Source organism: Squalius cephalus (genome assembly GCF_949319135.1).
Source record: "Squalius cephalus genome assembly, chromosome: 7".
NCBI lineage: Eukaryota > Metazoa > Chordata > Actinopteri > Cypriniformes > Leuciscidae > Squalius > Squalius cephalus.
Genome location: NC_137128.1, coordinates 4,665,325 through 4,681,541, shown reverse-complemented (window position 1 = coordinate 4,681,541; position 16,217 = coordinate 4,665,325). Strand labels below are relative to the sequence as shown.

Here is a 16,217-nt window from a genome sequence, read left to right as displayed (position 1 = left end):
GTCTGTTAGCGAGGCGCCATGCGCTAGAGTAGTGGAGTGGAGTGGGCCGTCACACCAAGGGGGCATGGTCGACCTTGCTGCTGGTATGCCAAAGCAATGGCGTCCACTATCCAGTGAGACAACCTTTGCTTGGAGAGAGCCTTTCCCTTCAGCTTCCCACCATGACAGACAAAGAGCTGGTCTGAGGTCCTGAAACACTGCGTCCTGTCAACGTAAGCGCGGAGAGTGCGTACTGGACAGAGCAGTGCCAAGGCTGGGTCTGCCTCCTCCAAAGGCAGCGCTTGCAGGTTCACCACCTGATCTCGAAAGGGTGTGGTGGGAACCTTGGGCACATATCCAGGCCGGGGTCTCAGGATTACGTGAGAGTTAGCCGGCCCGAATTCCAGGCACGCTTCGTCAACCGAAAATGCCTGCAGGTCCCCTACCCTCTTGATGGAGGCCAATGCAACCAGGAGCGCTGTCTTCATTGACAGGAACTTAAGCTCCACTGATTGCAGAGGCTCAAAGGGAGCACTCTGCAGGGCAGTTAAAACCACTGAGAGGTCCCAAGAGGGTCCTCAGGTCGTGCTTTCCTAAGGACTTACCATCGACTGCGTCGTGATGTGCGGCAATGGCGGCAACATACACTTTCAGGGTGGAGGGAGACAGCCTTCGCTCCAACCCTTCTTGCAGGAAGGAAAGCACGACACTGATGGGGCATTTCGTAGGTTCTAGATTTTTAGAAGAACACCAGTTGACGAAGAGGTTCCACTTCAACGCATAGACATGTCTCGTGGACGATGCTCTAGCGGAAGTGATGGTAGCCACCACCGCTGGTGGTAGGGTACTCAAACCTGCCTTGTGCCGTCCAGGAGCCACACGTGGAGGTTCCAAAGATCGGGACGAGGGTGCAATAAGGTGCCCCGTCCCTGAGAAAGCAGGTCCTTCCTCAGGGGAATTGGCCAGGGAGGTGCTGTCGCGAGGAGTACTAGTTCTGAGAACCAGGTGCGGTTGGGGCCAGTACGGGGCAACCAAAATTACCTGCTCCTCGTCCTCCCTGATCTTGCGCAAAGTCTGCGCAAGAAGGCTCACTGGGGGAAACGCATACTTGCGGAGGCCCCGCGGCCAGCTGTGCGCCAGTGCATCCGTGCAGAGCGTGCCCTCGGTCAGGGAATAAAACAGGGCGCAGTGGGACGAGTCGTGGGAGGCAAACAGGTCTACCTGTGCGTCCTCGAACTGATCCCAAATCAGCTGAACCGTGTGGGGATGGAGTCGCCAATCTCCAGCGAGAGGCCGAAGCCGAGACAGCTCGTCGGCCGCCTGGTTCAGGTCTCCCGGGATACAAATGGCTCGAAGCGACCTCAGATGCTTCTGACTCCATCTGAGGAGGTGGCGGGCGAGTTGTGACATACGGCGGGAGCGCAGACCACCTTGACGGTTGATGTACGCTACAGTCGTGGTATTGTCCGATCGGACTAGTACGTGTTGACCCCTGAGCAACGCATGGAAGCGGTGCAGAGCAAGACGTACCGCCAACAACTCGAGGCAATTGACATGCCAAAGGCGCTGGGGTCCTGTCCAGGAGCCCGCGGCAGCATGTCCATTGCACATGGCGCCCCAGCCCGTGGTGGAGGCATCTGTTGATACAACAACATGCCTGGACACTCGTTCCAAGGGCACTCCGGCCCGAAGAAAACTGAGGTTCGACCACGGGGTGAAGGTCTGACGGCAGGTCGGAGTCACTGGGACTCGGAGCGTGCCGTGATGCCATGCCCACCTCGGGACTCGATCGCGAAGCCAAAGCTGAAGTGGTCTCATATGAAGCAACCCGAGCGGCGTGACTGCGGCTGCGGATGCCATATGCCCCAGGAGCCTCTGAAATAGTTTCAGTGGAACCACACTCTTGCCCTCGAACTGACGAAGGCAAGTCAGCAGTGACTGCGCGCGCTCGCTCGTAAGCTGCGCGCACATGGCGACCGAGTCGATCTCCATACCGAGAAAAGAGATCCTCTGCACTGGGCAGAGTTTGCTCTTCTCCCAGTTGACCCGAAGGCCCAGACGAGCTAGGTGCCGGAGCACTAGGTCCCTGTGTTCGCAAACCTGATCTCGAGAGTGAGCTAGAATCAGCCAGTCGTCGAGATAGGTTAGGATGCGAACCCCGTGTTCCCGGAGGGGAACAAGGGCTGCCTCGACGACCTTCGTGAAGACGCGAGGAGACAGGGCTAGCCCGAAAGGGAGAACCGCGTACTGGTATGCCTGCCCCTCGAAAGCAAACCGTAGAAACGGTCTGTGTCGAGGAAGAATGGAGACATGGAAGTAGGCGTCCTTCAGGTCGATCGCTGCAAACCAATCCTGCGGCTGTATGCACTCGAAAATGGCCGTGAGCATCTTGAACGGCATCCTGTGAAGGGAGCGGTTCAAGACGCGCAAGTCGAGGATTGGTCGTAACCCACCGGATTTCTTCGGTACAATGAAGTAGGGGCTGTAAAAGCCGGACCTCATTTCGGCTGGAGGGACAGTCTCGATCGCACCCTTCGCCAGTAAGGTAGCGACCTCCGCTCTCATAACCGGGGCATTGCCACCGACCATAGTGAAGCGGACTCCCCTGAAGCGGGGAGGAGACCGCGCGAACTGAATCGCGTAGCCGAGCCTGATGGTTCTCGCAACCCAGCGGGACAGCCGGATGGAGGCTGCTGCTGGGGTCGTGCGGGAGGGGCGGGAGCCGTAGAAGGGTGCCCTCGGCGGCGAGCAGACTGAGGCACCTGTGCCGACGGCTGGGTGGAGGCAGCAGCTGGCCGTCGGGGCAGGACGTGTTTGAGAGCCTCAGTCTGCTTCTGGGCGGTCGAGAACTGCTGGGCAAAGTCCTCAACCGCCCCGCCGAAGAGGCCAGCCTGGGATATGGGAGTGTCGAGGAACCGGGTCCGCTCTGCCTCACGCATATCAGCCAGGTTGAGCCACAGATGTCTCTCCTGGACCACGCAAGTGGACATCACCTGACCCAGGGAGCGTGCGGTCACCTTCGTCGCTCGGAAAGCAAGGTCGGTGGCGGCACGCAGCTCATCAAAGAGCCCTGGGTCAGTCCTCCCCTCGTGCATGTCACGCAACATCTGGGCCTGGTAGACCTGGAGTGTCGCCATGGCATGCAGTGAGGAGGCCGCCAGCCCCGCAGCTCTTTAGGCCTTCGCCACAAGGGTGGAAGAGAACCTACAGGCTTTGGAGGGGTGCTTTGGGTCGCCACGGGATGAAGCACTCTGAGGACACAGTTGCATCGCAACAGAGCGTTCAACCTGGGGAACCCCAGTGTACCCTTTGGCAGCCACCTGATCGAGAGGAGGCAGGGCGGAGGAGGTCGCCGAGCGATCACGAGAAGACAATGGTGCCTTCCAGGACCTCGTGACCTCCTCGTGAACATCCGGGAAGAAAGGCATTGGGGACGCGCGCTGACGAGGATCAGCGACGGCACCCAAAAACCAATCGTCCAGCCGCGAGCGCACCGGACCAGGTGGCGGGGACCACTCAAGCCCAATGGCCGCGGCTGCCCGGGAAAGCATGGCAGTCATCTCGGGATCAGACTCGGGCAATGCTGGCACACCCGAAGGTGGCAGCACAGCCGAATCCTCACTTCCCAAGGACTCTTGCCCACCCTGTGATGCAGCGATCGACATTGAATCTTCATCTGGAGCGCCAAATGAGACCCGCGGCAAGTCCGAGGACTGTACTGCGGGCTCATTTGAACCACTCGCGGGTTGCACGGCACTAGAGGACGGTGTGGAGCGTGGAATAGTCGGCGCTTTGTCCCACACCGTAATCCTCAGGTCACCCTGGCCGCCAGCCGAAGTACTAGCTCTCGCGGAGCCCGTAGATCGGGGTGCGGATGAGGGGACTCTACCATGAAGGTCATTGAGTCTCGACCGTAACCGTGCGATGGGCATGTTCCCGCAATGGGAACATGACTCATCCACAAATGCTGCCTTAGCGTGCTCTAAGCCCAGACACACAAGACAGCGATTGTGCCCATCAGAATCAGAAAAAAATAGACCGCAACCAGAAGTGCACGGGCGAGGCATCTTTAAAAAGACGTGGCACGTGCAAGCTCTTTTAGAAAGGAGATTTCTCCACAAATGCTGAAGCGACCAGGGAGAGAACACACAAACACTGGCAAATCACTGCACAGATAAGCAGGGAATGTGCACTCGCTGGAACTCGCTGTCACACCAACACTTGGAGAGAGGCTCGTCTCAAAGAGAATGAAGAGATGAACTCAGGATTGGCTGTGGAGTGAAGTACATCAACTTGGCTCCGAAGCGAAAACATATCTGCATGTTGCTCGCGCACTTCCTTATATACCCCCTGCGTGGGGCGGAGTTATGCTATGCAAATTCCGCAGACCCATGGCATTTCTTTGCCATTGGCTCGTTTTATATACTCGAAGATGATAGGATTTCTAAGCGAAACCCCATTCGTCGTCATCCGACGTAACTCGGAGTGACAACGAAAGGGAACTATAGGCCTGCACGATTTTGGGAATACATTTGAGATTTTTCTGGTTAAAATTGCTTTTTAAAATTCACAGAATACACACATAAATGTTTCCAACAATAATATAGGCTAATGAACACCAGGTTTGTTGTGCCTTGTAGGCATAGGCTATGCACAGTGCTGCATAAAATAATAATAATAACAATATCCATATCAGCCCATAAATCTTCCAAAATATTTCAGTAGCAACTAAGCTAGAGAAAAATATATTGATTATCATGTTACTTCAAATGTTTCCATTCGTTATGATGATATGAAATGAGATAATAGTAAAAACATGAAGCCGTTTGGTGCTTTTCAAACGCGATCGCGATCCAAATATGATACATTCAAACGCGATCGCGCTCAAATATAAAACATTATGGTTACCATATACATATCTACATTTGAGCAGATATCCACAAACACAGTAACAGTAAACACGGGTCTAAATATTATAATATTCACCATATATCTAGCAACAGTTCAACTGCAATGTGAAATTTATGCAACAATAACAAACTAATATGTAAGAATTTCTTACCTTACATCTTTCTTGTCTTCAAATCGCGTTCTTCTTCTTCTGAGGTAATTCCAATGTAAGCTCACGGCGCGTCTTTCAAACTCGACGAAAAGCAGAGACTTGTGAAGTGTTTTGGTGTTTTGTTTCTGAGGTAACGAGCGCGTTCCCGTTTGATGTGGAGATTTGCATGTGAATGTCTTTTGCGCGAGTGGGCGTGGCCAAATTAACTGTAATGAGCAAGCGTTTGAGAAGCTGGACATCTTGTTGGTTTTATACAAATTACTTAAACAGAGAATATTTGTTTTCAGTTTGAATCCGATCATTTAAAAGTACACACTTAAATGTTTATAAAGGTATATGGCTCATAAATGTGTGACAAGTATTCGCTGAGTTTTGTTTCAGTTTATAGACGTGCTCAAGAAAAAAAAGTTCACCGCGACGGAGAGGCAGAACGCACACCCTGTTTATTTTCTTTATTTTACAAAAGCACAATGTTTTGATTTGATTGTAAGTGGACACCTACAAAAGTAAAAATATCACAGATTCTTTTTTTATATTTCTTTTTTCTGTATGACCATAAATGACGGAGTAATTTAAGTTTATAGTGCTACAATGTGAAGAAAATCTGGCAAAACGCGCCGGCGCGTTTGTCGACCTCAGAGGGTTAATACAGAATATGCAAAATACCTACTCACAGATAAAAGACCCACAGACTCTGAAGAGTCTTAAATACACCTAAACCATCTTCAAACTCTTAAAACCGACACCTGTGACAACAGTGCCTCGACACTCATGTATGATCAAAAGCTAACGTAAAGAAATATGTTTTTAAATGTCTTTTGAACTCACTAAGGGTAGATGCTAATCTGATATATTGTGGTAGACTGCTCCATAATCTCGTTGCGGTCTCCTCTTGTTTTCAGATTCGTTCTCAGAACAACAAAGATTTTGTGACTGAGATTGTAAAAGTCTCTTTGACTTCTGCTCCTTAATCCACAATAGACAGAGGGCCTGTACCATGTAAAGATTTAAAAACAAATAATAAAATCTTAAAATTAATTCTAAAAGAAACTGGTAACCAATGCAGCGATCTTAATATGGGGATAATATGATCATGGCTGCGTTTCCCGAATCCTTCTTAACGCTACGTTGTTCTTGTAGGGCTGAGCAAATATAGACAGAACTCTTTACTGCCCTAGTACTTCAAAAAGCCTTTTAAAGGTATACATGTGAATTAAACGTGGCACAATGGCCTTCATCATCACAGTATGCTAATGCCTATCTAGTACAAAGGTTTCATCAATATGCTGATTGAGGACTGTTGGGACACCCCAGGCACAGGATGGTTCTGTCGGGAGAGAGAGTCGTTTGCACCTCAATGACACGTCTGTACCATTGGATTCACAGGACATATGCTTTCAACTACATACTGTTTATTTACTAGTGTGTTCTAATATGTAACTATGCCATGTTTGGTCTCATCTGACAGCCTATGAACTGAAATGAATGGTGGTGAACTTAATAGAGATATTAAAGTATCCTAATGTACAATCTAGGTACTATTGGTTAGGCATGCATTGGGGAGAACATGTTAATGTTCTTCTCCCCCTCTTGATCACTACCCATTTGCCTCATCTTTTGGTTTCCTGTTGGTCGGTTTGGTGTTGGTTATTGGGGATTGCCTCACTGAAAACTGGTGGATTGTATTATTGACCGCTGCAGAACTCTGGTCAGGGAGTCGGAGTCATCAGATAGAGTTTAGCCGTTTATTGCACAAGAGTGACCATACACACATAATAGTGTACTTGAGGTAGTTTCTGAAATAATAAATAATAACAATAACAATTATTCAAAAAACCATAACAATTATTCAAAAAACTATAAACATCTCTGTAAAGTGCACTGATACATGAAATATAAATCGAGAAATATTAGTATCAGTCTGTAATAACAAACTGCATAATGCAATGAAATTGACAACACCAAATATGGATTATAGAAATTGGACTGTCTCATTAATACAGGCAGTAATAAATGACAACCAGTGAAAGATATTATCCACGGAGAAATTCACTTCAAGGTAATAACTAGTAAACATGAACAATACGAGCTGCAATGCTAGCGGGATTATCCGCTCGCTAAGCAGGATCAAATTACACTAAGAGTTAGAAAGATCGCTAAACATCAACTGCACCACAACAATAATGGTCTAACTTTGCATAGTTGGGATACAGTGTGACAATCTGTGTTATTAACAATATACAATAAAGGAAAACTTACTTTGTCACAAACTTTCTCTTGCACATAAACACTACGCATGAATGTGTGCACACGATATGATCGCTCAACTGGAGTAGCTTAGTGAATAGGCAATTACGCTGAGTCCGTACGTGCTGAGAACGCTGCAATACGTTATTTGCGTACAACGCACACGTAGTCAACTTAATATTTAAAGGGAGAGAATTCACAACATTGGTATTCCATTTATGTTTAACAATGCTTTGCTCAGGGTATAAGAAGGAAAGGTAACTGTTGATCTGGGAGAAAGGCTTTAACCCTGCCACTCCCGCACACCGGTGTAGTATGTAACCTCATACTACAAGAAAGGCTTTTACGGCCTCTTCTGCACGACAGTGCATTATTTGTTACAACTAAGTTTCTATACAGTATGTTGTTCCATTCTACTGTCTGTATATTTAAACATGCAACTTAATAAATAACTTTGCCTGCTTTAAAGGCTTTGAGAATCTTTCCTTTTATCACTGATTATGTTGAAAGCTAAAGTGATTATAACTTTAGTTATCTAAACATTCAGGTTAAATCCTACGTTTTCCTATCAGTTCTAAGAAAGACTTTTACCTTTAAAGAATAAGAGGTTAAAGAATAACAACAACTTTAATGGAGTCAGATTAATTATATTGGAGTCAGATAAATATTTGAATTATACACATCATCCTTCAACCGCCTTTTGTTCCGATTATTGGTTCAAAATAGCAGCGTAAGTTTCCAGCCTTACGGTTCTTAAGTTATACCTTAAGCTGTACCTTATTGTTAATATGTGTTTCCCAAAACGTTCTTAGTTAAGTACACCTTTTGTAAGTCATACGTTCGGAAGGTTGGTCTGAACCACTCTTAGCTTCACCTTATCACTGTTGACCGTCTATACGAATATAATTCTGAAGTAGTAATACACACAGTGCAACAGGCTAATTCAAGTGTTTTCATGCAAAGAATAAAATAGTCATTGCATTGATTGTTGTTAGCTTTTTAATTACATTATCCAAAGCTACATCAGCTGGCAAACCAATATGCAGTAAAGGCTTAGAGTCTATTTAAAGGGAATGATTGTGGTGGGGTGTTTGCTCAAACTATGGCAGCGATACAGCGAATAGTTGTGCTAAAAGACGCGCCGTCCGCGGAGCGCTTTCTAAGGCCAGTGAAAGCACTGCCAGTTAAGCCCTATTCGGACGGCTATTGTTTCTCACATGGTCGTACGGTATTTTCAACATTTACAGGAGTAAGTCTGTGATTTTATTGCCATCCAAATCCACAGTTTACAAGAAGAGATTCAAAATTTACTGTTTAAATCCTTTTTGATCACTGCCGAGCACCGTACGTACGATGTCCACTTTTATTACTGAATGCAGGAAAGTATTTACAAGAACAATATTTCAGCACAGCTCCAGCTCAGCGAACAGAAATGGGAAAGAGAAGAAAGCATGTAAACATTTGAAATGGTTATTGTGGCAGCAATATATGATACAATTTTAAAATATGTAGGCTAGGCTATTATAGGCTATTATAGTTTGGATTATTTTTTATAATATCCCATGAGTGCTAATAAATGCAATTTCCACTATTTCTGAAGTGCTTCTCTTATAAAGAACAGCACTTTCTCACATAACGCAGTGAAGCAGCCCCTGCACGAGAGAATAGTTGATTCTCGAGCCGTCGATATCAGCAGATTCAGCAGCATCTCCACGGACAGCACCGGGTAACGGCCTCGCACGTAAGAATGCATATTTTAAGCAGCTTCCTAAGGTATGGTTCAGGGAACACGCCTAGAAAAGGTACACCTTTAGTTAAGTTATATCTTTAGAGTCTTCGTAGCGCTAAGAGACAACATTATCGGGAAACCCAGCCCATATTTACGAGAGCCTGTCAAAAGCCTTGCGGCCGCATGTTGGATCATCTGTTTGAACACCAGAATAGAGTGAGTTTCAATAGTCTAATCTTGAGAAGATGAACGCATGAATAACCTTTTCCAGATCTTTCCGGGATACAAAAGGCTTAATCTTAGAAATCATTCTCAGTTGGAAAAAACTCATTTTAACAACTTCATTTATCTGTTTGAATTATTTGAATTGTCGGTCTACATCATCATGTTCTGTGTGTCAGAATAATCCATCGTATCATCGCATTCATGATCAGACGTATGGCTGTTGTGATGAAGACGAGCCACCAGCTCTCCTTCAGGAGAAATGTGAGTCCGTAAAGGGGTGTAGAAATGATGGTGCACTCGCAGAAGTGGAATTTATTTACAGTGTCAGAGAGGTTTGTCCACAGTGTAGAATATATACAAGTGCCTACACATTTTCACACACCATTTTCAGGTACATATTATTGTTCAGCAAAATGAACAAATCTTTTTTCGAGTCATTTCGTTCATTTCAACATAATATAAATAAAATGGCATTTTAAATATCCCAACACATCTAGTACATACGAAAATGTTGATTACATTTGTAAAAAGAATAAAAATAAACTATAGGGTAATGCAGCCAAAGCCAAATTATAAGAAACTGAAACGTTTTATTAATTGATTAGTTGCTGGGTCTTAAGTTCAGGCTATTGCAGTCTGACTCTGTTAGTTCACCTCAGGCTATGCTGTCAGTACCGGAAAGAGAAAAGATTAGTTCATCTTTCGAGTCTCGGGTTCGGGTCGTCCGTTCTTCAAGCCACTAACACATAGCACTATGCAGAAACAGATATGATTAGTTAATTTTTTTCGAGTCTTCGCGTTTGAGTCCTTCGTTCTTTTGTCACGTGACCGCTGGTATCTCGCATCAAATACAACATTAGATTCGTATTATTGACTGCGCCTGAATGTATATTGTTTTATATTTAGGAATTCAAATACAAAATATGTGCAATAAACATTATCTGAAAAATAAAAGATCCATCTTATTATTGCCCCTGTCCGTCTCTTTTCTAAATGTTTCTTGTGCATCTGTGGTGTTTTATTATTATTATTGTTGTTGTTATTGCTGTTATTATAATATATAATAATAATAACACACATTGTTTTATATATATATATATATATATAATACATTCATATTTAAAGGCCATAGGCCTATAAGCTGTTACAAAGGTGTAGGTTTCAAAATTTAGGTGACTAAAAAATCACTAAAATAACACACACAAAAAAAAAAACATAGTGAATGACTCAAAAATAGGCATGAATCCAAAATACATAACACTTAATTTCAATTTTTTTAAACTGATTTTTATTCATTAATAACACAAGGACCAAAAAAATCATATAACTACTCAGTAGAGAAAAAATAATTACAGTTAAAAATTAGTAATAGTCTAATTGACTTGAATTTGTGAAGTTAGACTTGAATAGTCAATATATTTCCCATATTTGTATATGTCTATGATATTATCTGAAAATTATAATCCACTGTAAACAAGTCTCATCAAAGTGCTTTCCCCTATCATACGGATAAAGCTTTGCATTAACCAACTCTTAAATATCACATTCAATGACAGAAATTCACAAATATAGCCTATATACATTTGAGGACAGAAACGCATCACGTAACTGTAACCTCTATGGGACTGACAGGAAGAACGAAAGACTCGGACCCATCCCGAACTCGTCCCGAATCCGAAGACTCGAGAGAGATGAACTAATCATTTCTGTTTCCAGTACAGATTCAGAACCCATATGTTGCGTAATGCGCGGTCAACACAAAATGAACAAATCACTCTCTGAGATAACTCGGTAGTCCCGAGTCATATTAAAGATTCGTTCAAAATGAACGAATCGTTCATGAACGACACATCACTAACTCCCACATAGACACACAACACGGGGACGAAACGACAAGACAGTGCAGTGTAAGTGTGTGAAATGACCGGGAAATGGATATGTAAGGGAGAGTGGAGAAATGGATGAATGTCCATGTGCGATCGGTGTGCACGCGCTCCTATGATAGCGACAATGAGAGGGAGGAACGAGACGTGGATGAATGAGGTGTGTGTGTGTGTGTGTGTGTCTCAGTGCTGCTTCCCCAGCGGTGGCAGCTAATGTAGGGTGACCAAACGTCCTGTTTTCCCAGGACATGTCCTGTTTTCACGTGCTGTCCTGGCCGTCCTGTCTGTTTTTTATAAAGTGATGAATGTCCTGGTTTTCATTATTTTTCATTGGGCCATAAGCGTGTACTTTAAATACATGCTTGCCTTTGCACACAAAACATATGAAACCGGCTTCGGCTTCGCCCCGTCTTGTTATAATCAGTGCGTTCCTCAATCCGCAGCAGCAAGCAGAGAGCACGTCAGAATACAGAGGCCTGTGTGTGTGTGTGTGTTCATCTCAGACTCATTGGTCTGTCACTGCTCCTCAATGTCAGAATATTTGAAATGACCAATCAAATCAAAGTAGGCGGACTTTACGTTCACAGAATTTTAGCAGCGTGACTCGACGCTTCAGTTTACGGTCAAGTGCGAGATAAGATGTAAGTAGCTAACAGCGTAAAAAAACAACAACAAAAAAACAAACAAATGTAAATTCACAGATGATTTACAGAGAAAATTCCCGTGTTTTCATTTCGGTCGGGATCCGTGTAAAGCAGAATGCATGAACTGCAAAGCTGGCACGTACGTGTCAGTGTCAAATAAAAGTGCTAGCAACCTAGAAGCCCACATAAAGAAAGTATAGAGAACTTATATGTTTCTTGAGCATCAAATCATCATATTAGAGTGATTTCTGAAGGATCATGTGACACTGAAGACTGGAGTAATGATGCTGAAAATACAGCTTTGATCACAGGAATAAATTACAGTTTAAAATATATTAAAATAGAATAGTAACAGTAATTTTAAATTGTCATAATATTTCACAATATTAGTGGGGTTTTTTTTATTGTTTTTATCAAATAAATGCAGCCTTGGTGAGCAGAAGATACTTCTTTAAAAACATTAAAAATCTTACTGACCCCAAACTTTTGAACGGTAGTGTATATATACTGTATGTATATATATATGTATATATATACTTTTTAACCACAAATGCCCGTCTTGTACCATCTCTGAGATGTGCCACGTATTACGTCATCACGTTGGAAAGGTCACCCGTCACGTCATCAAAAAATGTGTTTTGGAGTTTCATGACCCTTTAAAAATTATATGAAATGAATGTGTAAACATAAATACATCAACAATTTCAACCTTTGTATTGTTACAATGTTGGTAATATATTTAAATGAACAATGTGTAGTCTTTCTCCATGTTACCTTTACCTTGGACAGCAGGGCTTATGTTTCATTGTTTATAGCAGTGCACTTTCTGGGTTTTCCCTATTGCTCACATGTTTGTGTTTTTTATCTAGTTAGTAATTGCAATGCCAAGGTCATGGGTTCGATTCCCAGGGAAAGCAAAAACTGACAAAATGTAAAATGTGTACCTTGAATGCAATGTAAGTCGCTTTGGATAAAAGCGTCTGCCAAATGCATAAATGTATATGTAAATGTAATTTCCAGCATTTGATACAATGTCCTGATTGTGTACATGCAGAAATCTGCGTTTTCAACAGATAATAAAGAAGAGAGACTCAAATAAATAATACAAATGAAAGAGAAGAAACAGTGTCTTCCAGCACACAGAACTAGTGTGACTGGGTTTCAGAACAGACTATTGGAAACTAAATGCTGCTGTAGCTCTTCAATAAGATGATCATCATAGATGTGAACTATTGTTATTTCTCTGTCTTCAGTCTGAGTTATTGCAGTATTACAGAGAAACAGAGTCTCATCCTGACTTCAGCTCTGAGATCAAACCCGTCACACCTGAGAGAGCTGAACCTGAGCTGGAATGAACTAGGAAACTCAGGAGTGAAGCACTTATGTGCCGTACTGAAGGATTCACACTGTAAACTGGAGAGATTGAGGTCAGTCACATTCACATACAAGAATCAAAATGCTTAAGGCGAGACACGGCAGGCGAAAACATTGTGTTTTTTTTTACTGGTCAATTTTGAGATTTTTGTATATTTGTCTTCAATAACATGGTGAAAAACAGTCAGAAATACACATTTAGGTCTTTATTTCACTACGGATCCAAATATTGTCATTTCCTTTTTATCAGCAACCAATCGTGAAAGTAAAAGGGCTGAATGCGCAATCTCATTGGCTGATGATAAATCTTTAAATTCTCAAAATGACTTTTCTCTCCGAAATCTCCACTTCTGTAGCACCGATATACACCAAACTCTCCAGTCTTGTACCTAGTTATATTATGAAGACGTTTACAGAGGGATTTGTAAATATATTATTCCTATCCTGATTTATATAACATTTTATTCCAAAAAACATGGCAAAAATCATTTTGATCATTTTGACATCATATTGACAGTATATTCTGATTTACAGGATAACAAAAGTAGATATCCATAAATCCCTCTGTAATTTTTTTCCCATCTAATATGTGAACACAATGGAAAAGTAATTTTTAACCTGGCTTTATCCAATACTCAGATTTTCGTTTTTTAAAATCTATGCAAATTAGTGCATATTTAATTAGATATTGCCTAATTTGCATATTTAAACATTAAATTACAGAAAACTTGTAATACATGTTTTTCTCATCTTAATGTAGGTAATCAACTGGGAAAGTTTCATGGTGATATCTCCTAGTTAAAACATTTTCCCCATTCACCTGTACTGTCTCGCCTTGAAATCACTTCAGCAGTTTAAACTAAAACACTTTAACATTGTATTTGTGCAAACTTAGTATTTTGTGATCTGGTGAAATAAAGATGAAGATCTCTCTTCCTCTGCTTTATTTGCTTATGAAGATGATGTGACTTTACAGAATGAAGAGTTTTCTTTTCTTCTGTCTTATTTTCTGCTCTCTCTCTGCTAATGTAGTTTAATCTGCTGTGATATGACAGATGAAGGTTGTTCTGATGTGACTTCAGCTCTGAAATCAAACCCGTCACACCTGAGAGAGCTGAACCTGAGCTTGAATAAACTAGGAGACTCTGGAGTGAAAAACCTCAGTGATCTACTGATGATCCCACAATTCAAGCTGGAGAAACTAGAGTTAGTATCATTATACTGTACAGCAATTACAGTGTGACTGAAGTTTATTTATTTGAAGACAGCAGGGCTTATGTTTCATTGTTTATAGCAGTGCACTTTCTGGGGTTTTAAACTAAAACACTTTATACTCAATATCTCACAATGAGTCTGAGTTCACATTATATTTGTGTAAAATTCTTCATATTCATGATTTGTTTGTAAGATAATCTCTCTTCCTCTGTTTGTGTCTTTCTAGTCTATATCGCTGTGGCATTACAGATGTTTCTTCATTAACTCAGTCTTTGACTAACTCAAAAGCACTACAGTTTTTAAAAGAGCTTGATCTGAGAGTCAATAAGATAGGAGACTCACAGCAGCGACTCAGAGACGAGCTACGAGACTCAAACTGTGTCCTGAGGTGAGGAAACCACTGAGATATTAAAGAGATCTTCATTTACCTCTGATATGTGAACAAACCTTTCAAACATCCGTGAAAGGAAATTATCATTAAGCTTTATTGCAACAAAGGGTTTGTATGAGAACAAAATGTGAAGTTATTGAAATGTTTAACACAAAGGAGGGAAGAGAAGAAAAGCTCACTGTCACAGCTTTATACATCAACACCTGATTTATTAACTGTGTCAGTAGAAGTGAATCATTTTAGTGTGAAAACAGACTTGGTCAGATTGTAGGAAAACGCTGCACTCCTGCTAAAATCAGTGCAGTTCCAGCTTCAGCTCACAGCGTCCAGCTCACATGAGAAATGTCTCTGTCTCTAGTGTGCTTTTACTGTGACAAGCAACATGTCACACTACTTTACACTTACTTTACTCTCAGTGATTTACTAAGAGCCTACATACATGTTTAAACTAGAGGACAAACGGCTTTAACTAAAGGTATGTGTTTGAACTCAAAATAACATTTGTATTTGCTCCCTGTGGTTTATTCCATACGCCGTACACTCATTAGTTTCTCCTTTACAGAGACTCAATAGGAGTCGCACCGACTCACACACACACACACACACACACGTATGAACATGATTCATGCTTTACATCTATTATATTTAAAAACACAAATATCTGCAAGATCATGTAAAGTCGGTAATTAATCTGATTACAGGAACTCAGTGTAACTCTGAATTCCTCAGTGTTTTTTACTCAAAAACTAATTGAAATTTGTAATTGTAATTGAAATATTATAATTTGCATTTTGTTCCACTGAACACTGATTGTTTTCTCATCGGCCTCATCCAGGATGGAGACGAGTGCGCTTATCTCGATGTTCAAGAGCAGCTGGCCAGATCATCCCGATTTTTATCCAGCCAAATGATGGTTTAGTTTTAATTAAAGGTGGAACAGGATGAATCATGGGACTGTATTATATCCTTCAACATCTCCACAGATCTGGGACTCACGCAAGGATCTTATTTGTGGACTTCAGCTCCGCTTTCAACTCCATCATCCCGGATATCCTCCTGAATAAACTGACCCAGCTCTCTGTACCACCTTCATCTGTCAGTGGATCTCCAGCTTCAGACAGACAGCAGCGAGTGAGGCTGGGAAACTCACATCTAGGACCTTCACCATCAGCACTGGTGCTCCTCAGGTTTGTGTGCTCTTCTCACTGTACACCAACAACTGCACCTCTAAACACCCTCTGTCAAGCTCCTGAAGTTTACAGACGACACCACAGTCATCGGCCTCATCCAGGACGGAGAAGAGTCTGCTTACAGACTGGAGGTTAACCCTCTGAGGTCGGCAATCACGCCGGCGTGATCTGCTCGCTTCTTTCCTTATCTGTTGAATTGAGACCCGAAATACTCTTTTGACTTTGATTTTACAAACAAGTTTCATACATCAATTGATTCTGTTAAGTGTGTATTATTT

At 42.7% G+C, this 16,217-nt stretch overlaps 1 protein-coding gene across 1 annotated transcript in view; it reads left to right on the top strand.

The window, feature by feature from the left end:
• Positions 1 to 15,917, top strand: part of LOC307161633 (protein NLRC3-like) — a 262,998-nt gene extending 247,081 nt beyond the window's left edge. Inside the window, exons 8-11 of the mRNA XM_079876492.1 lie at positions 13,023 to 13,196; positions 14,176 to 14,349; positions 14,585 to 14,746; positions 15,585 to 15,917. Of these exons, the coding sequence (XP_079732618.1) occupies positions 13,023 to 13,196; positions 14,176 to 14,349; positions 14,585 to 14,746; positions 15,585 to 15,660 (586 nt within the window). The 3' untranslated portion in view covers positions 15,661 to 15,917. The remainder of the gene's footprint in view (positions 1 to 13,022; positions 13,197 to 14,175; positions 14,350 to 14,584; positions 14,747 to 15,584) is intronic.
• Positions 15,918 to 16,217: the final 300 nt, after the last annotated feature.